The 25,481-nt window shown below is 38.4% G+C and overlaps 1 protein-coding gene across 2 annotated transcripts in view; it reads left to right on the top strand.

Annotated features, from left to right (window-relative positions):
• Nucleotides 1–25,481, top strand: part of EDIL3 (EGF like repeats and discoidin domains 3) — a 240,292-nt gene that overhangs the window by 145,793 nt on the left and 69,018 nt on the right. For both annotated transcript variants that reach the window (XM_041426668.1, XM_041426666.1), the window contains one exon: nucleotides 19,022–19,203. In XM_041426668.1, the coding sequence (XP_041282602.1) occupies nucleotides 19,022–19,203 (182 nt within the window). The remainder of the gene's footprint in view (nucleotides 1–19,021; nucleotides 19,204–25,481) is intronic.

Below are 25,481 nucleotides of genomic sequence, written 5' to 3'. Positions count from 1 at the left end.
GATTTTCCACAGTTTAAGAAAAAGTGAGGTGGGTGGAAAGCCTAATTTTTAGCCACCAACTAGCCCAACAAATACAACTGCAAAGTACAAGGAAAAGCAGTCCCAGTAATTCACCAAGACAAGTTACTGGGTAGGGAATTTGGTAAATTAGTGGGAAAGAAAGGTGGCAGAAGTGGAGTTTCTATCAACAGCAAAAACTACTGCCCAGCATGCCCATGTGTTAGAAATGTAAAGCAGAGTTTTTCCTTTTGGGAAAACTGAGAGGCCACTATCCTCCTCTGTGGCTGGAGAAGGGAAAAGCAGATTCCAGCCTCTGAGGCAGCTGGGATTTTTTATGCACATTGGAGCACCTTCAGAAGCCAAGAATTCCCTGAACTCCAGGAGCTGGGGCATGGATAAGTGAGATCTGATCAGACAGGGAAGGAATTTCCTTCTCTTGTAAGCAGGCTCCAGCCTTGTTCCCTCAAACTTTACAACTCCTGAAAGGGAAATAAACCTGCAGCTCCAGCTCCCCCATTTCCCTGCAGCTCATTTTTATTCACAATTTTGGATGCAAACAGCGATGGTGAAGAGACGTGGCAGCCAAGTGCTCGCATCCCTCCCTGGATGCTGAGTTTTGCTGAGATTAGGTCTTCTCACAAAAAAAAGCACCTTGGGAAACAAATTTCCCTGCTCTGTCAATTCCTGTAGCAGCTGAATTAGCAAAACAGCCCCCAGTGTTGTAATGCTTGGGTCCCTGCAAACCCCAAAGGGATTGGAAGTCACAAGGAATTTTACAAAGTGAAACTTACACAGTAAAAATGTTAGGAAGTTTCTGGAGTCATATGTGAATTTTGCACTGGCAGTGAGGACATGGAGTGAGGTGGATATTGGGAATTTAAAACTACTTTTTTCTCTTTTTTTTAATCTTAAATTCTTTTGATAAATCATTATGGATAACTAATAGCTTACTTTAGTGCTATTCTTTTTTTTTTTTTTTTTTGTTTTTTTTTTTTTTTTTTTTTTTTTTTTTTTTAATCAAAAGAACCAAACAGGTTGGCCCTGGTAGTAGCACTTCAATTTTGCCTTGTGCAACTTTAGATGGAATTTCCTAACACAGATATTATTGGCACAATAAGGTCTCCTGGCTCACATTCAGAGTTCAATGAATCAAGGAAAATTGGTGTATTTGCACCTATTTATGCATTGCTGACAGATAACTTCACATTTGCCTTTTTTTGTAATGTTTATGAATAGTTGTTTTAACATGGATAGTAGTGAAAGCTACAAGACCAATTTATGCCTCTTCAAATGCCTTCAAAAAGCTTTTTGTAAGATTAGGTGAGATGATTTTCTCCACAATAAAATCAAATGTTTATGTATATATTTTACTCTTAAAACAAAAATGCCAAATTATTTGGATTTTGGTGACTACATGATGTTACCTAAACTCTTGAAATGCAAGCGCCACAGTTATCTACTGGCTTCATTGACCATGTTTATTTTTATTTCAGGAAAGAGGATAGTATTACTTAGTTTTTCAGCTAAGAAATACAATCCTCTTCTTGGTAATCCTCTAGCAAACCTTTTCTTTCCTTGTGTAATATTAAATTATTGGATAATTAGATTTCCTACGAAACACCAAGTAAAGAGCCTATAAACAACATTAAAAGAATATGCTTCTGAAAAAGCAGCTTTTTAGTGTTTAATTTCTGTTCTAATGGATGTATTCATTATGTATGCAGAGTGTTTTCTTGGAGAGTTTATTTTTAAATATGCTACTTATATGAATAAAGAAAAGGGATTCTTAGCTAAACTTCATTACCATGTTAGTGGTAAATTCTTAAGAATACAAAAATCCTTCATATTAGGTATTTCATCAATGGATGTGTCTCTGGCTGTGGTAATGACAATGTTTTAACAGGATATTTTAAGTACACCCCTGGTCAGTCTCTTTAGTGTCATCCTTGGACCTGCAGTGCCTGATTTTGTCCAGTTCCTTTTTGAACCCTTGGGTGCTGCATCTTCTGGAAGGCTCCAGAAAATCACAATCCACCATGCCAAGAATGACCTTTTTTATTTTTTTCCTTTCCTTTTTTTTTTTTTTTTTTTTTTTTTTTTGAAGACGTGTTGTTTTTTTTTTTTTTTTTTTTATCTTTTTGAACCCTTGGGTGCTGCATCTTCTGGAAGGCTCCAGAAAATCGCAATCTACCATGCCAAGAATGACCTTTTTTTATTTTTTTCCTTTTCTTTTTTTTTTTTTTTAAGCAGGCTAGGCTGATTTCTTGTGAATTTCAGTGAGTGCTCCCTAATTTCAGTATTGTCAAGGTGACAAGCAGTGCTGTATTCATCTTGCCAATGTTTATGTAAAGTTGTATCCCTCCTTGTTCTCCAATCCTGTGCTCTTTGCAGCTCTAATGGCCATTTCCTAGTTCAACACAGTGCAGGCACATTTTAGGGAATTTGTCTCTTCCCTTTGAGTACATTGGTGTTCATCTGTCACCCTTTTGACCACTCACTCCTTTTTCACATCCTTCTGGAGCTGCTCATCATCAGAGTGGCATTTGATCCAGACAGCTTCAAATTGGGCAATTTCCCCATTCACAATTTCCTCCAGGTCGCTGATGAGTAAAGCTGACTCCAGCAATGACCCTCAGGGAATGCCACTGGTAACATTTCGTCCTGAAAAGACATTTTCTGTTCTGTAATTAGACTTCTGGCCATCGCAGGGCTATTTCACCACTCCTTGGAAGGATCCTTTCATGTGGAACCTCATCAAGTGCCTTCTGAAAATCCAAGTGTGATGTTTCCACTGTATTTCCTTTATCCCTGCACATATCATCTATGTTAAAGAACTGCAACAAGTGAAGCAGAACTGCCATGTGCAGGGGGAATATTGGCTCTTTTTTTAGGTTCCTTGAGATCTTAATTATAGAACTGTCCACCAGTAAACCTCTGTAGTTCCTGAATCTTCTTTTGGCCCAAGTCTTAAAAACACTGTACCATGAAATCACTTCATCACTAGAAAAAGTGATGTCAAAAAATCCTGAAAGAAGCCTAAAATCATTTCTCCTTACTTTTCTTTTAATCTCAGACTACCCAAGAGTTGCCTAACTTTATGTTCAGAGTCCTCAACATGAAGCCTGTCGAGCACATAAAGGCCCAAAGTTAATTTTATGACCTTATTATAAAAATATGAAAGAGGGTTTGATAATGGAAGCGCACGACAGTCGCACGGCGATAATGAGAAGTAGAAAGCAACATTCAATTTCTTTTTTATTTCATTAGTCCTGATGGCCACTGCTTACACACATGGACTGTGCTGGCCACGGTGGTAAGAGAATAATGCACTGCCTTTGGGGAAATGTACATCAGCATAAAAAGGGTTTAGTCGCTTTGGACACATCAGCAAATAGGTGGCAATTCTTCCGATAGCTGTCTGAAAAGCTGTCTTCTGCTGCGTGGAACATAACTAATCACCTCATTTTCATTTGCAGGGGGAATATTGGCTCTTTTCCACACCTTTTTTTAGGTTCCTTGAGATCTTAATTATAGAACTGTCCACCAGTAAACCTCTGTAGTTCCTGAATCTTCTTTTGGCCCAAGTCTTAAAAACACTGTACCATGAAATCACTTCATCACTAGAAAAAGTGATGTCAAAAAATCCTGAAAGAAGCCTAAAATCATTTCTCCTTACTTTTCTTTTAATCTCAGACTACCCAAGAGTTGCCTAACTTTTCAGTCTGAGTCCTCAACATGAAGCCTGTCGAGCACATAAAGGCCCAAAGTTAATTTTATGACCTTATTATAAAAATATGAAAGAGGGTTTGATAATGGAAGCGCACGACAGTCGCACGGCGATAATGAGAAGTAGAAAGCAACATTCAATTTCTTTTTTATTTCATTAGTCCTGATGGCCACTGCTTACACACATGGACTGTGCTGGCCACGGTGGTAAGAGAATAATGCACTGCCTTTGGGGAAATGTACATCAGCATAAAAAGGGTTTAGTCGCTTTGGACACATCAGCAAATAGGTGGCAATTCTTCCGATAGCTGTCTGAAAAGCTGTCTTCTGCTGCGTGGAACATAACTAATCACCTCATTTTCATGTCATTTCCTGCAGACCTGAAGCTCAACATAGCATCTTTTGAAAAGTTTTGCTTGTCTGAAAGTGCCTGTGTGCTCGTTAGCAGGTGCTGATGCAAATGAGTGAAGATGTTGCCTTTGACGTGCATTATTTTATGTGAAGGCATAAAACAAGATTAATCATGCCCTGCACCTCAGTGCTGCAGTACCACACTGTCTGCTAATATCCTTGGGAGTCACATTTCAGGAATCTAGAGTAATAATAATTACAGTGTTAATAGGTCAAGGAAATCCATTTTGTTTTGTTTTAAATCTGTGGAGCAAACTTATCGAGATAAATGTCTTCTGTTAATCAGATTTCAGAGGTGAATAGCTTTATAGAATTACCACATCCAGGAATGTGAAAATGTGCTTTTTCATGGTGTAGTTAGGAGTCACCTTGAAGTTACAAAGACTGTGACTTCTTTTTTATCTAGACAAAAATAAAATCTGACATAATCACTGGCACTGCATGTTCTCCAAGTCTACTGAAGTGCAAAAAAAAAGGAAGAAAAAGGTGTTTGTAAATTATATTTTGCTATTTCATTTGCACTGTGATTGACTACAAAGAGGAACACATGATCTGCTTGCAGCCTTGTCCCAGTGGAAATGCTGATTAAATTCCTGCAATGGGAATGAAAACATCGATTTGGTCGTGCCCCTAGGATGAGTCCTCAGAACAATTAACACGAGTCATTACAACAGAGCTGCTCAGTATCTCTCAGATCACAACACTGAATTGTGGGGGGAAAAAAAAAAAAAACCACTTGAGAAACCAGGACTGAGCAAACAGTGTGATCAGCTGCAGAATGATTGAAATACCCAGTGGCTAAAATGTGCAGAGCTGAGCTCTCTTGTGGTCATGAGGATTCTCCAAACACCAGCCCATGAAATGAGACACTGAATACTCAACTCCAAAGCAGCACCAAAATGCTAAAACTAAAGATTTTCAGTTTTTTAGTAATCATCTGATTAGCTAAATCAGATATATAGCTCACATGGCTGTGGTGTTATACCATCTCCTTTGGGGAATGGTGATTTTAAATTAATTTTAGAGACATGCAGAGTTTTAAAATTTTAAAAGTTCCATGCACAGGTCTTGTACAACTTAGAATTAATTCCAAGTGAGAAAATGCCTCTATGTGGGAGGGCTTAGGTTTTGCTTATATTTAAAAGTGATGTTTTGAGAGGAAGCATAAGAAGCAATAGCTGCTCATGGGGGGAAAAAAAAAGTCATGAACTCAAGAGCAGATGAGATGGCACTGAGAATGTGCCTGGCAAAAAAAAAAAAAAAAAAATTAAACAATTTAAAAAATTTAATAAAAAATTTCAAGAAAGGAGCATTTAGGAATATACCTTCTGTATCTGTGTAACCTCCAGCTGCACTGGTACACTGCAAGGAGTGCTGCTGGACCACTGCAGCCCAGCCATGACACAATTAATGGGATAATCAGCTGGGATGGATGATTGTCCTTCACACAATGTGTGTGCTCTGTGCAAGCAGGACTGAAGTCAAACTGAATTTACAAAGCCAAACTAGAGCTTCAAATAACTTCAGGTTTTAGCTCCTCTTCAGTCTGTCGTGGTGTGAGCTCACACATATGGACTGCACACACTTGCAAAGGCAGCAGCTTCTGGTAAAATAAAAAGTCTCCTTGGTCCTCCACTTTCCCCTGGAAATAAAGATGTAATTCCTAAAATTAGAACTTCTACCTCTTTTAAAATAAGCTGATTGTCCATACGGCTACCAGGAAAAAAAAATTATTTGGTATGGCAAAGGAAACACAATTTCTGTTTGTCAGCTATCATTATAAAAGGCTGGGACTGGCTGAAACCAAAATATTTTCATATCTAAATTTATTTTTAAACATTGGAACTGCAAGCACATTATGAAACTGTACTCTATATATAGATATTTGTCTATTTATTTATATATTTATTTATTTATATATATTTGTGTGTGTTATTATTTCAGGCAAAACTGTATAGCACTAGATAAAGTAAAGTACTTCAGGGACAAATCTTCACCTATTTTAAATAAGAGAAATAAAGATGTTGTTCCAAAATCAAGAGAACAATGTCAGATTATTCCTTCTTGGGAAGGAATCCTCTGGCCTGGTTTGTTGCCAGGAATTTCCTCTCTGTCAGCACTGATTTGAAAAGAACTGGAGCTGCAGCAATTAGGAACCAGAACATCTCAGACGGGATGAGCTTGGCAGGGCCAGCTACTCCAGACACCCTCCTTGAGCAGGGACAGCTGAAGGAACCTGCCCAGGCCTGTGTCCACTCGGGATTTTAGTGTCCCCAAAGACAGATTTCCACAGCCTCTTGTACAGCCTGGTGCAGTGTTTGACCATTCCCACCTTAAAAACTCCCAAACGCTACCAAGAAAAACCCATCAAAAACAAAACATGAATAAACAAAGCAAAACAAAACAAAAAACAAACAAACAAACAAAAACACCAAAAAACCCCCCAAAAACAACAACAACCAAAAAAAAAAAACCCACACAAAAAAAAATAAAACAAACCCCAACTACATTAAAAAACCACAAGACTAAAAAGACTACAAAAAAAAAAAAAGCCCAAACAAACAAATAAAAAACACCAAAAAAAACCCCAAAAACAACAACAACCAAAAAAAAAAAAAAAAAAAAAAAAAAAAAAAAAAAAACGCAACGACATTAACAAAACCACAAGACTAAAAGTACCACAAAAAAAAGCCCAAACAAACAAAGAAACAAAACACCAAAGAAACCAAAAAGCACACACTGAAATGTAAAATGAACCCCATTTTCTTGTGTTCAAATGGGATTTCCCATTTCAAAACTTGGTGTTAAAATTGCACATTTGCAAACTCAGTGTTCACTCCCTCCCACCAGATATTTTTTCACATGGATAAGACCCCCCTGAGCCTTCCCTTCTTCCAGCTCTGTCAGTGTCTCCTTGCAGGTCAGATGCTCCATCCCTGCCAGTTCCAAAGTCACATCCACCTTTTTTTTCATCATCTTTGTCAATAAGAAAACCAAAGTCTGGAATGTTGGGGGATTTTTTTGTTTTGTGGTTTTTTTTTTAATTATGTTCATCCATCTACTCCTCAGCATTCCTTCTTCAAAGACCTCTTTCTGTAAAGCCCAGGTATGTTTACTGCCTAGTTATCTCTAGCTCTGCAGAAAAATAGAACATATATTTTTAAAGCAATGTCTTTTCATTGTTTTTGAAATTCATTGCATTAATTTCATTTAATTGTATCCCCCTAAACCTAGGCACTAAGGTGAAATAATGCTCGAGGTTTGTTCTTGGTCAGTAGACAGAGAAGAAATAATTATATCTACCTTGAATGCTTTCTTAATTGATGATGAAATGATGAAAACTGTGTTTTAGGCTTGCCTGTTTTCTCCCACAAATGACAAACAGAGCCTGAGCAGCTACTCTGGGGTAGATGTGGAATTTTCAGATGTCTGAAGCTGAGTCACATGAATTGCATTCCCTATGTTTGTTTTTTTTGGTTAGATATTTCTCTAAGCAATTCAGAATAATGCCCTTTTTATGGTTAAATAGATGGTGATAAGGAAAAATGAGGGGATATAAAGAAAAATAAGGGGATATTCAGAAAATCTGGATGTTGATATTTATGCTTAAAATACACCCCACAGAGTCACAAATAAAACATCTCATTTTGCTGCATTGCTATACTAATAAAATAATTCTTCTACTGCATATATATAAAACCAGAATTTTCTGAATCTACATTCTGAATTTTTTCCCACCCTAATAAAAGTACATGACCTTTAAATTAATTCTGTCTTTTTAACAGGGCTTCAAGCCCTGATCTGTAAAGCTGCTTTACATGAATATAAGGTTATATCTACACCAAATGGCTTCTGGGAGCAAGATCTAAATGAAGATATCTGAATTTCCAGTTATTAAGATGTTGGATGGCTTATAGAAGAAGATGGAAACAGCTTAGAGACCATGAGGGCTGTTTCTGTGTAGCCAGATTTAAATTACTGTCGTTTACATGCAGTTTATGTCCAGTACAGTGAATATAGCTCATATTTAGCATATCACTTCAGCAGTATATTGTAGATTATTCCCATCCTTTTACTTTTTTCTGAGGAACATGTACCCCATTGTAATGCAGAATTCATGAGTGCCAAAATGTAGTTTTTAAACTATTCCAATGAATCCCTCTTATAACAATTTCAATGAACACATCTTGTAACAAGCAACACTGTCACTTCCAGGAGCAGTTGCTGTTCTTCTGGAGGGGGGAATAAAAACAATGCCAAAACCACAAAAGGCAGAAAGAACATCTCCAGGCAGCAGAATAAGAACTGCTTCTTGAAATGCACACAGTCCTCTCCTGGCAAATGAACATGCTCGTTGTCAAGCCAGCTGGCAGGAATGCTAATTACCCTGGTGCTGGGATCCCACTGATTTCTATTGTAGGCCTGCTAGAAAAATGCAGATTGTCTTTCAGTGTGACTCTATCTTGTCATTGCAGTTTCACTTGCAAGAGAACCTTTGGGTTTGGGTTGGGTTGGTTTTTTTTTCAAAGTTGCTTCTTGCAACAGGCAGACTTAAGGTGCAATTGTTAACCACATACATGCATATGTCATGAGCTGCCTTCAAATTGACAATAGTTGTAGTTGGTTATCAAAATTATTAACTTTTAAAGCAGAAATATTGCACTGTGACCTCCCCCCCAAAAAAAAGATCCTTTGGAGTGAATTTAAGGATAATAGAAAATACACTGTGATATAATTCAATTGGCCCTCAGGCAGGGTTTTGTTTCTGCTGCACACTCCATAAACAAAACAAAACAAAAAAATACAAAAAAAAAAAAAACAAAAAAAAACAAAAAAAAAAAAACCACACACAAAACCTATATGCCACTAAAGATATATGAGTGCAAATATAAAGCCTAGAAACTGTGAAAGAAGTTGTCTGTAGTTGTCAGAACCATGTCTAATTAGCAAATTTCCTTAAAACAGCATGGAAGTTGTTGAGTTTTCTTGTATTGTTCAAAAAAATGTTTCCATCATTACCTGAGAAGAGAAGAAATGCATGGATTGTGCAGGGGACAGCAGCAGCAAATAATTATTTTTAAGTGCAGCTTAGTTCCCAATTTTGTTTGTGAATGCCTAAGCTATGCTTAAATTGGGAGTTGGCTTTAAGCCTTTGTCACAACAATTTGCAACAGCTAGAGATGAAGCAGGTAATTAATAGATCCACCGCAGCAGAAATCTCCTCCACCCACATCTTCCTGAATCCAGGTTACAACAAAAAACATTGGGATTGGTAAAAAGAACTCAGAACCATGTATTCTTCCATGTCACTGCACTCTAAGTTAAAAATAGTAACAATCAATTGCTGTTATATGGCAGGGGCTGGCTATGGCCTCTTTGCCTGCCATCTCTTACATGTGTGACAGTTATTTTACTTGAAAGTTACTATGAATTTACTTTCTTTAATAGAAATGTAGTTAATTCTTGTGAGCTAGGTTTGGGGCTTTTTAGTGTTGCACCATAATCTATTTTATTTGGATTAATTTTAGTGGTATTTAAGTGGCTGTGAGTTATGTCGATGGTTAATGTCAACACTCAGACATGGTAGAAATGTTATTTTTCACAGTGTCAGTTTGAAAGGTAAAAATCATTTTTCACATAAAGATTAATATATTTCTACATGAGAGCTCAACAGAATTTGAGAGACTAAAGGCCTTACTGCAATACAATTTTTTCCCAAAAATCCAGATTTGCTGCTTGAGAAAAAAATGAAATAAAAGTAATGTTCATCAGTGAACTGTTATGTGCTGTAACTTAAATAAGTGGTATAAACTCAGAATCATGCAGACTCACAGAATCACCAGATTGGAAGAGATCTTCCAAATCATCGAGTCCAGCCCAGACCCAACACCTCAACTAAACCCTGGCACCCAGTGGTGTGTGGTTTAACAAAACCACATCCAGGCTTTGTTAAATGCATCCAGGGATGATGACTCCACCACCTCCCTGAGCAGCCATTCCAGAACTTTATCACTCTTTCAGTAAAAAACTCTTTCCTAATATCCACCCTATATTTCCCTTGGTGCAGCTCAGGACTGTGTCCTCTGGTTCTGTCAGTGCTGCCTGGAGAAAGAGCCCAACCCCACCTGAGCACAACCACCTTTCTGGAAGTTGTAGAGTGATAAGGTCACCCCTGAGTCTCCTTTTCCCCAGGCTGAGCACCCCCAGCTCCCTCAGCTGTTCTTCACAGGGTTTGTGTTCCCAGCCTCGTTGCCTCCTCTGGACACGTTCCAGTGTCTCAACGTCCTTCCCAAACTGAGGGGCCAGAGCTGGGCACAGCACTCAAGGTGTGGCCTCAGCAGGGCACTGTTCCATCTCTTTACTGGGTACTGAGGTCAGGCTGACTGGCCTGTAATTGCCAGGATCCTACTTCCCACCCTTGCTGTGAATGGGTGTCACATTGGGCAGCTTCCAGTCACCTGGAACCTCCCCAGTGAGCCAGGACTGCTGGTAAATGATGGAGAGCAGCTTCCCAAGCTCATCTGCCAGCTCCCCCATCACCCTGGGGTGGGTCCCATCTGGTCTCGTGGATTTATGAACATCCAAGGGGCTTAGCAGTTCTCTGACTGCCTCCTCCTGTATAACAGGGGGCCCATTCTGCTTCCTGGCACCACCTACCAGCCCAGGAGGAGAGTTGTCCTCTGTTGACAAGCCATCTTCCCAGCAAAGACTGAGGCAAAGAGGGCATTAAGCACTTCCACATTTTCCTCATCTGCATTACTAAGTTCCCCTCTGCATCCAGTGGAGAGCAAAGGTTGTTCTCACTCTTCCTTTTGCCATCAATATATTTGCAAAAAACATCTTTTCTTATCCTTTAAAAAAGTTATCAAGTTCAAACTGAGATTTGGCCTCCCTGATTTTTTTCCTACATGCCCTAGCAACCCACTTAAATACTTCCTGAGAGACCTGACCCTCCTTCCAATTCCTCTTTTTATTCCTAAGTTCCTTCAAAACTTCCTTGCCCATCCAGGCTGGGGTTTGCCTTGTCAGCTCATCTTTGGGCTCACAGGAACAGTCTGTTCCTGTGTCCCACAGCTGCCTTTCCTGGACTCCTTTGTTTTTAAGGACTGCTTCCCAAGGAAGTCTCTGATTAAGTCTCCTAAACAGGCCAAAGTCTGCCCTCCAGAAATCCAGTGTAAAAATCTTATTGATGCTTCTCTCTTTTTATTCCTAAGTTCCTTCAAAACTTCCTTGCCCATCCAGGCTGGGGTTTGCCTTGTCAGCTCATCTTTGGGCTCACAGGAACAGTCTGTTCCTGTGTCCCACAGCTTGCCTTTCCTGGACTCCTTGTTTTTAAGGACTGCTTCCCAAGGAACTCTCTGATTAAGTCTCCTAAACAGGCCAAAATCTGCCCTCCAGAAGTCCAGTGTAAAAATCTTATTGATGCTTCTCCTGATTTCACTAAATATTGAGAATTCTATAATTTCATGATCACTGTGCCCCAAGTGGCCTCCAACCACCACATCTCCCACCAGTGCATCTCTATTTCCAGACAACAGGTCCAACATAGTCCCTCCCCTGCTGGGCTCACTCACCAGCTGCAACAAAAAATTGTCCTCCACACACTCTAAAAATTTCCTGGACTGCCCCTTTTCTGCTGTATTAAGTTCCCAGCAGATGTCTGGTAGGTTAAAATCACCTACAAGAACAGGGGCTGATGATGCTGAAATATTCTCTAGCTGCTTATAAAATGAGTTGTCCCTCTCTTCTTCCTTTTTGGGTGGTTGATAACAGACTCCCAGTGGGATGTCAGCATTGTTGGCCTTCCCCCTAATTCTTACCCACATTCAACTTCATCATTATTATTTTCAATACCCATGGCATCAAAAACTCCCTAATATAAAGGGCCACCCCTCTTCTCCCTTTCCTGTCCCCCACTTCTCAGAGGAAGTATTTTGTGTTTAGTAGTTAATTAAGCACTGCAGTCAAGGTCCAGCCAATCATTTTCCTCAGTTCTACACTGCCGTGGAGTTTGGGTTGTGTCTCCAGCTCTCCAGTAACCCCTATGGCAAGAAGAGGTGTGCTGTTCTCAGAAGAGAATATTTTTGTTCATGTTCATAGAATCAGGACCGAAAAGAATCTGGAATAAGAAAGATCCAAGTTGTATTAATCAAACACCAAGTGGGATTGTTGAAGGTTACTGCCAGAGCTTTGTAAAAATAAAAAAGGATTTAGGAAACACCTTGGGAATGGTGCTGCTGCAATGTAGTTGGCATTTCTTTGGATAGAAACTTTTCCAGATAGTTTGATACTATGGTTTTCTCAGCTAAGCATACACAAATCTTCATTCTGAAATTCTTCCCAGCCCAGTTCCACTAAAATCACTTTGAACATGCCTAGGGATTATATCAGTATTTTTAATTTGATGGAGTTGAACACAAGCACAATCACCTCATGGAGATATACTAAAAAAAAATTAAATTTTTTCTTTACGAATCTGTTTACACCTTTTGAGATATGAGGTTTTATATGTGCCCTTGCTTCTGAGCATAGGAATTACAATGCTTGGTCTGGTGATAACCCATTGGCTCTGTTTCAGACAGTGATCAGAAGTGAACTATTGATGACTGAGTGCAGGAAAAGGAAAAACACCAAAAAATGGTTGTCCCAGTGTATTTTCCCAGCTTCAAGGAGACTTCCGTTTAAGGATCTTCCTGAATAGAAGTTGTATCTTCCTTTAATTTCACTGTTCTTGAATAGGTCCCTTCTTCCACTTTGTTCTCTGTTGCAGTTGCCCAGCATTAAGCCATGAATAAATGGGTTTTGATGTGAAATTTGCAATCCTTTCCATCCTACTCAAGGAGCAGAATGGAGGAAACCCCAGACTAGAGCTAAGCAAACCAGTCCTGAATAATCAACCTCCATTTCAATCACAACATTATATAGAAAAAGACATAATCTGCTTGAATTCAATGCTGTCTCCATATGCTCCTGTGCTATGCTGGAAGTAAAACTCTTTTGCTCAAGGTAGGAAATCCCTCTGAATATTCATCAGAGGAATGTGAATCCCAGCCTGGGGACAGCAGTGTGGAAAATTGCTCATAGGTAGGGAGTGGAAATCTCTGTGTGGAAGAACAAGAAGTGAACAAGAAGAAGTGAACAAGTGAACAAGAAATAGTAGGCAGAAGCCTAGATTGCACATGGGTAATCTGTGCAAACACCAGCACTAATTATTGCAACATCAATGGTGATCTGTAACCCCATTGTCCACTGGTAAAGTTGGCATTTGGGGACTGTCACATCACATGATGGGGTCCACAGACACCTCAAGAAGGAATGGAAGCTGTGTCTCCAACCACCTCTCTGCAAAAGCACTTTGGGTAGCACTTATAAAGAAGATTTTGGCATTATCACGAGATGGTTGTGACAAAGCAAGCCCTGAAAAAACATCACTTTGTATATGGGTGGGCACTTTGGTACCAGACTCTCAAACACCCCTCTAACAAGCTGCTAAAAATCAGGCTTGCTGTTATCTAAGAGCTGTCCCTGGCAGAGCAAACTTGGCAAGGATATTTGTGTGGCAGGAGGAATGAGAAGAAGAGGGTGGGGAGCAGCACGAGCAGGACCAGAGGTCATCTGTAGCCCCACTCTCAGGGTTTGTGTTCAGCACCACTGCCAGGCCCTGCTAAGCACAGCCAGGGTAATCTCATTCCAGAAAATGAGGTGCTTGGAGGAAGAAAGGATTGCAGATGTCTAAAGCAGATTTGTTTTCTCCCTGCCTCCAATTTTGCATCTGTTTGTTTTGATGACGTTAGCTAGAGGCAGACCAACAGAGGAAATAAGAGTTATATATTCATGCTGCAAAATCAGGCATGTTTCATCATCAATAACAAGAAACCTTTTCATTCTAGTTGCAGAGGCATAATCATCACATTTCCAAGCAATTTTTAAACCATTTGGATATTTTGCTTAATTTGTGGACAGAAATGTAAAAAATTCAAATTAAATATGCTCAAGTAACATATTTACCCAGTGATTCCTTCTTATTATCTCTTGCTGTAGTAACTATCTTAAAATAGTTTGTCTTTTCTCTGTAAAGAACAAGAATCAGCTACTTATTTCCCTATTTTAATGTTCTTCTGAGGAGATACCAATGTATACCACAGTAAGCTAGCTGTCATTTACTTTCTTTTGCTCAAATATTTTTGTTCAGCTAGAGGGATTTGCTGTTGCCAGAGATCAGAGTGGAAGCACAGAACTCATCTCCTTTCTGGGGAGCTGCTTGATCCCCACGCCCTCAGTCTACAAGGGAAATCTGGACTAAAAACCAGTTGGTTTGTGGTGCAAAATGGTGCATAATGTTTCTAGATTTAATTAAGGTTGCAAAAGAAGCCTTCAAGGCAGATTTATAACTCTGCTGTCTTCACATGGTGGGGACTCTCAGGAGAAGTGAAAATTCACTTTTCCTCTGTTACTTTTTCCCATCCTTCTCTGGATCCGTTCACATAGCTCTTGGTACACCTTGGCATTGTTATCTCCATGGACAGTGAGATTTTATGGGCACAGGTTTGTGTTTGGTGAGAAAAAGAGAGCATTAAATGGGTTTTATTTAGTGCATACCCATAATTGTCATTGTAGGATTAAAACCAATATAACTTGCCTTAGTACTTTGCTTTTTAATGACACTGAAATAACAGCTCCAGATGACAAAATCTGCCTGGAGAATCTGTATCATGTCAGGCAGCTTAATTGCTGTTTAATTTTTCTTTATTTCTTTGCATCAAGTGTGTTGTCACACCCCAATGTGTCTGCCTTAACTAATAAAAATATCCCTTTTTTTATTTAATGACTAACATTGACCAGTCTGAATTGTACACCATCTATCACTGTAGTGATACTATTATTTCCCAAGCTGTCATGATTTCTGTTAAAAGAACCATGGATTTAATAGAAGCAGAAGCATAGCAATAAAATATAATGCATATTGCACTTGTTTTGCAAAATATGCCTCTCAACTTAAAAAAACAAAAATAACTGAAAAAGCTCTTGTTGCCTGTTTTCATTGTTAGTAGTCAGTGATACATCACAGCTCTTAAACACATAGAGAAATAATTGATAACTTGAAGAAAATCGGGGTTTGTGTCTGAAATTTAATATCATGTGCAGGAACTGGTCTGTAATCAGTCTTTTAGTGATAAACCACATTTAATGGAACCAGAGATGGGTCATTCAGCTGAGAGCTCTTAGGAAAAACAAATTTCTTGTGTACTAAGAGAGTAATCACCCCATTAGAGATTTTAGAAGAAGGAAGAGTGACTTGCTAATCTAGTGGAGTTTTTGGAAGAAATTAATGAGCATATGGCTAAGGGAAGTCTATTTGCTGTGGTATTTGACTATCCAAAAATATGTTCAATATTTGATTTTAATTGATAAAAGAAAGTGAATTGAAAGGTTTTCTTGTAGAAAATTATGTCTGATTAAAATAAATACCTAAAAGGTCAGTAAAAGGGCAAATTAACAGTGGAAGGACCTCACTGACAGTATCCCAATGAAACTCCTGCTGACATCCTTGCTGTTCAATAAATAAAAAAATAAATTAAAAAAAAAATAGGAGAATGTTCTGATATTTTAAGAAATCTAATTATAATACTGCTTAGAAACTTTTATCTAGTATCATGCTTTCAACACATCTTATGAACTGAACACCAAAGTGGAAAGTACCTATAATGTGGCAATTTTAAATTTTAGGACTGGTGCTTTTTCTTTAGCTCAGATAGAAAAACAGAGAAACGTGACAAAACCGTGACTGGAACTGCAAATAAAATAAGAGCTTGTACAATAAAATACCTGTTCCCTGAAGGTAGAAATTGTCTTTGGATTTCAGGAATAATCCTCCTAAAGCTAAGGAAGATAAACACTGCTGAGCATGAATGGTCATAGCTGAAAAAATAGAGTTAAGTGCTCTGCTCGGTAATTAAACTTAGAAAGGAAATTGCCTTCAAGTTAGAAAGGAAAATTCAACTTTGTCTTGTAAGGATTTCACACATATTTCAAATAAAATTTAATGCATTTCAGACACGAGATGCATTAACAGACATGGCAAATATTAACATGGCTCCAGCATGCCTCCACTTTAAAGTCCCCTCAGAAAACTTCTCTTCTTTTTTCTCACATTCTATTTTTAAACAATTATCAGTCTATGATTGCATCTGTTAAAGATGGTTAATTTATTCCATTCATGGGTCCTGTAGGTACAGGGGTGTTGGTGAGTTACACATGCACATAGACACATCTGTGTGAACTTTCTTTTCCATTACGAAACAGCACAGATTTTTTTATTTTTTTTTTTAAATAATTAGCTACAAGAAACTTTTGAAAACCTGCACATTTCTTAGGAGAGTCATTTACCTCTGTCTTCCAAGCAGACGCAGCAGTTTGCACACCAAAAGATTCCATTCTGCTTCGATGAAAATACTTCAGAAACAGCTAAGATTCGAATAGGCCTTTCAATCCTCAAGTAATGCTTGATGAAAACACAATGAGGAATGACACCTTCCCAGCCTCTGTGGGTTTTCTGAGTGTGTTCTGCATTGTCCCTGCCCATGCTGGTGACAAAGAGTTTGTTTTCTTCTGGTGCTGCCTCACGCCTGGCACAGCAGCAGGAGAGAGCCGCGTTTTGTCGTGTTTTGTGCAGTTATTACTCGAGTGCTGAAGGCAAAGCTTTTATTTTTGGCTGATAAAGAGAAGCAGCATGAGGAGTTTAGGTTCTAGCTGAGCTTTGTGGGCTGGTGTGGGAACCCAGGGCACAGGGAATGTTTCTCTGCCTGCTCTGAGGTGTCCTGACCCCCAAAGAAGCACTGACTTCCACCCTCACCCACGGAGGAACCTTTCAAGACTTCAAGATATGCTAGAGTCTACAAGAGTGTGAAATAAATAATAGAGAATAGTGTCGTTTATCACAGGGTGAAAGACATAGGTTTTGGGAGTTTTTAGTATGGAGGCAAGATGAAGGATGTAGGGTGTTTTCCCAAGCTTCTTCTTCATCTACTCCATTTTCTGCAGTGCTAGTTGCATAGGGTGATTGGTCAAGGAAAGCCACAGTTTTAGGATGTGTGGACAGACAAGGAATGAGTTATTGGTAGATAAGTGGAGATAAAGTGTGTTTTGAGAGCTACTTGGATGAAACAACTTTAAAAGACCTTGAAATTGTACATCTGGGGCCATTTTGGGGTGCTTTTCCTGCGCGCAAAGTCTGGTGCAGATGGCGTGCTGAAGTTTTGATAAGATAACAATAAATGACAAAAAGACCAAAAAAGTCCAGTGCATCTCTCTTTCCTGGCACAGCACTGCTCTAGGAGGGCTTTCCCCACCAGGGGAGCCCACAGTGGGGCTCAACATGGGGCCAGAAACCGATAGGCTGGTAAAAACCTGTGTGAAATCACGGCGTGGTGCAAGTCGGGCACTAATTTGAGTGGGGCCAGGATTTCATGTGAGCATCTTCTGGAAGTTTTTAAGGTTTTTAAGAAGCCCACCTGCATGGGAGCTTTGTTTTACCTTTTCAGAGCACAGGCATGTGCTTGTCCATCACTATAAACAACTTAACACTTCAGTTTATCTTTGTCTCCAAAGTTTATCTTTGTCTCCAAAGTTAATCTTTGTCTCCATCATCACCCCACACCTGGGGACTGCACTTCCCTGCACCATCTCCTGGCTGAGAGGAGCAAATTGCACTGGTCACTTTTTCTTCTCTGCACCTTTAAATTAATGAGGAATTAAATTATTTGTGACTTTCTGCCCACGTGGTGTATGGATTTCGTAACAGTACAGTTTCAGAGTTCATTTTTTGAGGTGCTGCTTGAGCTGAAACTCTGCTAGGTTTCTGAGGAAACCTGAAATGTAAATAAACATCTGCCCTGTGGTGCTCAAAATTGCCAAAGTGCAGCTGACCTGCAAAGCAGAAGGTCTTTTGGGCCACAGAGTAACACTGGCCGCCAGATTAATTCCTGTGATTGCCTTCTGTCCAGATTCTGCATCAGAACGGAGGAAAGAAAAATCTCAGATACTCAGTCGGGTGTTGAATAGTAGATAAACTGCCAATTGTTTGTATATAATGAATTTTCATAATTTTCTCAATCCACAAATTTACATTTGTGGATTGCTCACAATAGCTGAATGCTTTTGTCCCTGTGCCCAGATGGAGTGGCTTCAAAAAAACAATGTATGCAGAAATATCTTGATTTTAAAAAAAGATTAGGTCTACAAGTATTTCTGGTGAATAAATTAATGATGAATGCCATACATAAAATTATGAACACTGGAGCACTTCAGTTAAATACATGCTTTGAGGCTTGCTGATTAAATGGATAAACCTTTAAATATTTTTAATGTAACTGAATGATAACTTATGTCTATTTTCATATTTCTAATGACAACTGAAATAACAATTTGTAGCACTTTGGTTAAATGCTGAATTTTGAGGGAAGAGAGAAATATAGAACTTTGTAGTAATTACAGGATTTTAGATTTACTTGTAACAATCATTTCAATATTTGCATTTGAGGATTCTTTTCTTCATTGCGTCCATAAAATCCAAACTCATGAGTCTTCAGCTAGAACAAGCTAAAAGAAATTGAAAGTTTAATCAATTTCATTATTTGTATAATGACAGTATGCAAGCAATACTTTTGTTTTGTTTTTTTTTTTTTTTTTTTTTTTATTTTCTTTTTACAGGTGATATAGTCAAGTACCTTGAATTTCTTCTAAGAAGGATTTGGCATGATATTCTGGAACATTTGTATGTTACTGCAATTACAGCAACTTGGGGCTCAGAACAGTTGATCATTTCAGTCAAATTCTTTTCTTTTTTTTTTTTTTTTTTTTTTTTTTTTTTTTTTTCCATTTGCAGGGTGCTCTGGCCCACTAGGGATAGAAGGAGGGATTGTGTCAAACCAACAAATCACTGCATCCTCCACTCACCGAGCTCTCTTTGGACTCCAGAAGTGGTACCCCTACTATGCACGGCTTAATAAGAAGGGTCTTGTGAACGCCTGGACTGCTGCAGAAAATGACAGATGGCCGTGGATTCAGGTAACAGATGGAGCTGAGGAGGAAAAAAAATACCCTTGATTCAATTGCCAGTGTCACTTAAGAAACTGATGAAGACAAGTGGTTAACGAACAGCTAGATTCTTATTCACTGTCAGAGACATAGCCAAGGCTAAAAGGGAATATTTAGTTGCAAAACAGTGATAATCTTGACTTTACAAATGCACAAGCTCCCCCCTTTTTTTTTTTCTTTAATTAAAAAAAACCCTGGGCATATGTTCCATTGTGGCTTCTAAACAGTGGAAGCAGATTTATGCAGGCTCCTTTCAAAAAAGCTGCTTTCCACATATGTTGTATTTGGTGGTCAGCTCCTTAGAAGCATACCACAGCTTTATCTCTTTATCTCTGGAGAAGATATCCTAACACGTGCTAAAGGTGCTTGAAGTGTGGTTTTGGCAGTGCCAGAGCATGCTGGAAGAGCTGGTCCTCTTTGCTGAGCTGCTCTGGGCACACAGGTTAAGTACTACTGGAAGTAACAACAACAGTTGTAATTAAGGTTGAAACAGCTGTTAACAACCATGGGGCTAGAGTGATTCAAATGGCAGTGCCCTCACTGTGTACTGGATTTCTCTGTGGCCAAAAAATTACTTCAGTAAAAGCAGTGAGTATGAAGTCCTGTAGCAGTGTTTTAATGAAGATAATTATCTAGTGGTTGCTGTAGCTGTTTGCTTGGATGGTGTTTTCTAATATATTAATTGGCCACAGCTTTGGCAATTTCAGCTGTTGGTTAATAAAGGTTAGTGAGTTATATATGTGAAAACTTTCTGCACTGGTCCTCATGGTCAATGTGTGAGGAGGATGCTTCCCTTCCAGTGAACCCACTGCAGGATTTAGCAAAACATGGTATTTGAGCATTTTATCTGTGAGTATTAAGTTGAACTGTCCATAATGCCCTCATCTGTGTCAGACACACTCTTCTTGAGGCTGCTTTGGTGTTCATGGAATTAATATCTGTTGACAATCAATGTTTTTGCCCTGACTACCATCTTTAATTTTATTGAGAGGCTCCTACATATCTGGGGAGGGAAGCATACACAATTACCTGCTCATTTTTCTTGTACAGAAAACAGTCACAAAGCACTGTTTGATGAAGTTTTCTGAAACTGGTGAAGTGGGAGTGCTGGATTTTGTCACCTCTGAAAAACGAAAACTGGTGTTACTGCTTGTTATTTATTGCAGAGTGAAAACACAAAGGCCCTTGACCATGTCGTAAGTCAGTTTTCCTCCATAAAGATCAGAGGGGTTAGGAAGTCTGTAAAATTTATACATTGAAAAGAACTGGAAAGGATCATGCCAGGGGGACCTGAGCAGAATTATTTCCATGGGAGTAGAAAGCTAATGTAATTTTGCATAATGAAAAAGACAGCTTTTGGGCTGTGTTAGAGTGGAGGCTATATTAAATGAGCTGGAGAAAGATTTCAAAACCATTTAGCACTGGCCCCCCAGACATGTCTTTTTGAGGAGAAGAACTGGATGGGGATATTTAATGGTCTGATGCTTCCACATTTGTGCTTGGCACCATGGGGGCAGCTGCCAGGCTCCCTTGGACTTTGCTCCCTGAGAAGTCTTCCCTCTGCTCTTACATGCAAGGAACATCCTTGGGCCAGTGGAGAAAATGTGTCTAAAATTTCAGCCCATGGCAACAGGTCTTAAGAATTTGTTCTTTTTTTTGGAGTTTTGGAGGTTATTCCAGTCCCTTACAGATTATTCTATAAATTTGACAACCATGGGGTTTAAGGACTTTTGAGACACTTACATCATACAATTAATGTGTTTTAAGCATTCTCTTATTTTCCTTCTCATTTTTCTTGCAAAATAAACTTTAGTCCATAGTTTTCACAAAACTTGCCAAGTGCTATTTTTAATCCTCTGTTTTTGAGGTCAGAGCAAAATTAAAAAGATTCTTTGTAATTTCAGAGCAGAGGCCTTGAGAGGATTTCTTTCTTTCCTTTCTTTTTTTTTTCCTTAAAACATCTGGAACCAGAAAATCTGAAACTATTTTAGGGAAATGATAGGTGGAAGGAAGGTGTACTGCAGAATGTACAGATCTTTTTAGATCTGGCAAGGTGGAGACATCCCCAGACTCACACTTTATGCACAGTAGTTCTTTACATCAGAGCACTGTCCTGTTCTTCAACCATGAAATAAGCTTCAAGAAACAAGCACAGCCCCATATGGGGGAACAGTCTGATGAGAGGAGAAGCAGAAATCCCACGTCTTATTTCTGCACAGGTTCTGTAATGCCCAGGGAGGTGCTCCATAAATGTGGCTGGAGGGATGCAAAAAGTCAGATTTGGGCTAAATTTCAGGCTCATGGGAGAAAAGATGTCAAACCTTCTACTTGGGTTTTTACTCTGTAGTGTCACCAGCTTCTTCCCAGACCCTACTGGGAGCAGCCTGCACATGGAACCTTTTCCATGCTGCTCTGAATGATGAAGGACCTGGTCCAAAAGAAGGCACTGAAAAACGGTGTGAGTGTTTGGCAGAGATTAAGTGGAAAGTTACAAAGCCAGAAAATCCATTTTTAGGACATGCAAATTAATATTTAGCGTGGTTGAACCTAAAGCAATCTCCTGTTCCCCTCTTGTAGTTTCTAATGCTAGATAAATTCTAAAGGAAGCTGTGTATAATGGGCAAAATCCCTCAAAGTATGATTATGTACAGGCCTGTAGCTATTTTTGCCTTGTTCCATCATTATCAATTTTCTTTGTCACTTAATTTCTTTATTTATATGCAGCCTGGCAAATAAAAGGTTTGAGTGTTCTGCTTATAACTCACTTATAATGAGTGCAGAAGTTTTTTTTTTTTTCTGTAATCTTTCAGGTGTCTGATACACATGAACTAATTAGTATGCAATTTCATTTTCCTGCATTCTCCCAATGAACTGAAAATTGAAATTGCCATTTTAAATTTACACTCTCAGCATGTAATTAGTAATGGCACTACAATGCTTGTAATTGGCTTGTGATTTAAAGGGTCACTGACCACGTTTTTGGAAGCAAATTATAGCCTGAGTAAGTCATATCTGCCTTTTAAAGTCCTCCTGACCTCTGTTTCTCCTCACAGGTTGCCAGTGATAAAATAACACCTGTGTACTGCTTAGCACTTTATTAGTGATATTAACTTTTATGGTTTGGAAATACAATTACAAAAAAAAAAATCACATACATATATTCTTCATTAATTGGTCCTGAAGTATAACCAAAATGCTCACAGTGACTGTTCCAGTAATGAGTCTTTTTATAAAAACTCCTTTTTTTTTTTAACAGTGGTTTTTCTTTTCCCTTCTGTCCTTTCGCATTTACAGTTTTAAAAAATGTTCGTTTGTTTTATTCTGATTTCACTTAATTACTGCTCATTCCTTGCACCTGTATTTTTCTATTCCTATGTTACTTATGCTTTTTAGGGCAGTATGAATCAGAATAGGTATGGCCATGGGCAGGATTATTGTGTCTATAACCCCTCTACCATGTCCAAAATCAACCTAACAAAAAAACCTCTACAAATCTAAAATCTAATTTAAAAAAAAAAAAAAAAAAAAAAAAACAAAACTGCCAGCAGGAGTTTGTGAATGTTACTCCTCTCCAGTGAATTCCAGCCCAGGAATCCATGCCTGTGCCCTTACACTTCTTCTCCTCTTCCAGTTTCACCACTCCCAGGTTGGTCTCCCAGTTTTAACCACCCTCATATTTCCTAATTAATTTTCCCCTATTCACAACTTTTAAATATTTTGTGGACTTTTGGACGTGGAAATTGTTTTTACAAAGTGTAAAACCCACGGGCACCAAGAGCAGATTCCAGCATAGCTTACACCTGGAGAATTTTGAGAAAATGCACTAATTACTGAGCAGCATGCCACTACGTGGGACATGTGTTTGAACACCTGACCTCTTGCTGGAGACTGTTGTGTATAAATGTAAAGTACTAAATTGAATAATAAACACCATATTTTGTTATCTCTCCAGAGATGCTGGTATGCTTACAAATTTTTAAAATAAAATATTCAAATATTTATTTTGTTATTGTGAGTAGTTGGAGGTTTGAAGGATTAATCTACAAAACAGGTAGACTGCTCACTTTGGTTGCAGAATCAAAAGTGGGAAGTAAAGTTGGTTTAGGTTGATTATGCAGCTCTTTTCCTCTAGTTTTTATTGCATACAAGATGATCCCAAATATTTAATCTGGGGTTTCTTCTTCTTCGAAGACTCCATCCCTTTCCATCTATATTTCAAAGTTTTTTCTGTTTGAAATCAATTTTGAAAGTCAAGTTGTAACTTCAAAATGGAAAAGCTACAAGTCTTAGACTCCATGGCAAGAGAACTATAATTCTATAATTTTTCTAATGTATTCCCCAAACTTTTTTTTTTGACATTATGTGTTAAAATTCAGATGAAACACAATAATGAGAAATACAACAGTTTGATGGAAAATGTGTCCAATCTCTGATTGGCAATTTAAATATATTAGTACTCCAGTCCAAAGTAAAATACCTTCAGTTTATTTACAATATCAGCATGTCTGTTGTAAATATTACTTTTTACCTTTTTAATTTAGCTTCCTTAATAACTATGCCCAGCTTTAAGAAAATTTCTTCATTATATTTCTTGAAACTATGAGTAAACACTTTTGCTGCAGAGATTTTTAATAAAAAAGATGGCCTGTGATGGAAAGGGACCTAGCCCAGCAGAGTCAGGGCAAAAAATTTCCCTGATCTCTGTCTTATTTAATTTATTTAGTCTTTTTTCCTTTAAAAGCACAGAGAATGCTTAAAAAAAAGGTTTAAATATATTGCAATATTATTGCTGTTAGGTAGAATTTATATTTTGATTGAGGCTTAATTTGTTTTTTACACAAGTGTCTCCACACCACTTTTGATTTCAATCCCACCTCTGGCTCTCAACCTCACCTTTTTGGGACTTTCAGTTCCATGACATAATTAACTCTGTGACTATGAATCTCACAAGCCTAATCATAACAACTATGACACACAAAAATTATTTGTATAAAAAACCTTAAGTTCCATCATTCTTATTCCCAAGCAGAAAACCACAAAGTATTGTGTAGGTTTTTTTCCTCAAAAAAAAAAAAAAAAAAAAAAAAAAAAAAAAAAAAAAAAAAAAAAAAAAAGAAAAGAAAGCAAAAAGAAAAAAAAAAAGGCAAGGGAAAAAAAATTTAACAGCTTCTTCATCAAGAGCTTCCAAAGAGCAAGTACACACCAGGTGATAGCTATTTGCTAATGAAATGATAAAACCCAAAATACACAGAGGCCTTGCAGAACATTCACTCAAACATCTGTTGGTGAGAGCTCCAAGCAAACTGCCATCTGTGAAACCATTCATTTTGTCAAAGTTCATTTCCTCATTCATGAGCACTGGTGTACGGGCTTCCAAAAATACCTGTCACTGCAGCTTAAATGTTTTTTATCACTTAATGTAGCTCTCATCTCAGTGTCAGGTGAACTTTATGAAGCACAGTCTCAGAGTCATCCTGCAAGGTAACATGCACCACATAGGAAGATTTAAGCTGCTAAGTTAAATGCTAAAAGGTTGTTAAAGTTCTTCTTTTTATTGTCAATATTTCAAAATTTGGCTTAAAATCATAAAAGGATTTCCTTGGAGAATATTGGTGAGAGGCAGTAAGTACCTGAAAGCCCTTGGCTGTGGAGAACAGAAACTAATAAGGAAAGTGCAGTTGAATTAAAACAATGCCACACAGGACCTTTGATCTGCAGGAATTAGAAGAGGTTGTCTGCTAGCCAAAGTCTGCCATAAATTCACTGACTTCAGTGAACTCAATACCAGTGTCTGCTGTCTGCAGACCTCCCTCAGCATCTAAACATTTAGCTTACAGGCCAAAAATGTAATTTATGTACTCAGAGAAGAAAACAAGGGAGCTCAGAGCCTATTTCTTAGTGTAATCATCCACAGACTCCCTGGTGCCCCATGTCTTGGTATCCGTTTTGTATCACATATCCTGCTTTCATCCCAGACACAGACACGTTCAGACAACTTTGGGCTGAGGTTCTGGGTACACAAAGCAGTTCTGAGTCAGCGTCCTCATGGCAACTGAGGCTTGATGCTGTTATGAACGGCATCCATAACATGGTCTGTCAGCCCCCATGCCAGCTTTCCTTAATTACCCCACCTAATGTGGCTGAATGGCTGAAGGAATGGGACCTTTAAACACTTTATCATCTGCAACACTCTGCATTCCAACTAGATTTTTTTTTTTTTTTTTTTTTCCCATTTGCCACTCTGATAT

The sequence above is a fragment of the Onychostruthus taczanowskii genome, unplaced genomic scaffold (assembly GCF_017590055.1).
Source record: "Onychostruthus taczanowskii isolate IOZ18803 unplaced genomic scaffold, ASM1759005v1 scaffold92, whole genome shotgun sequence".
Taxonomy (NCBI): Eukaryota; Metazoa; Chordata; class Aves; order Passeriformes; family Passeridae; genus Onychostruthus; species Onychostruthus taczanowskii.
The sequence above is the reverse complement of the archived record's forward strand: the minus strand, read 5'-3'. Positions and strand labels throughout refer to the sequence as shown.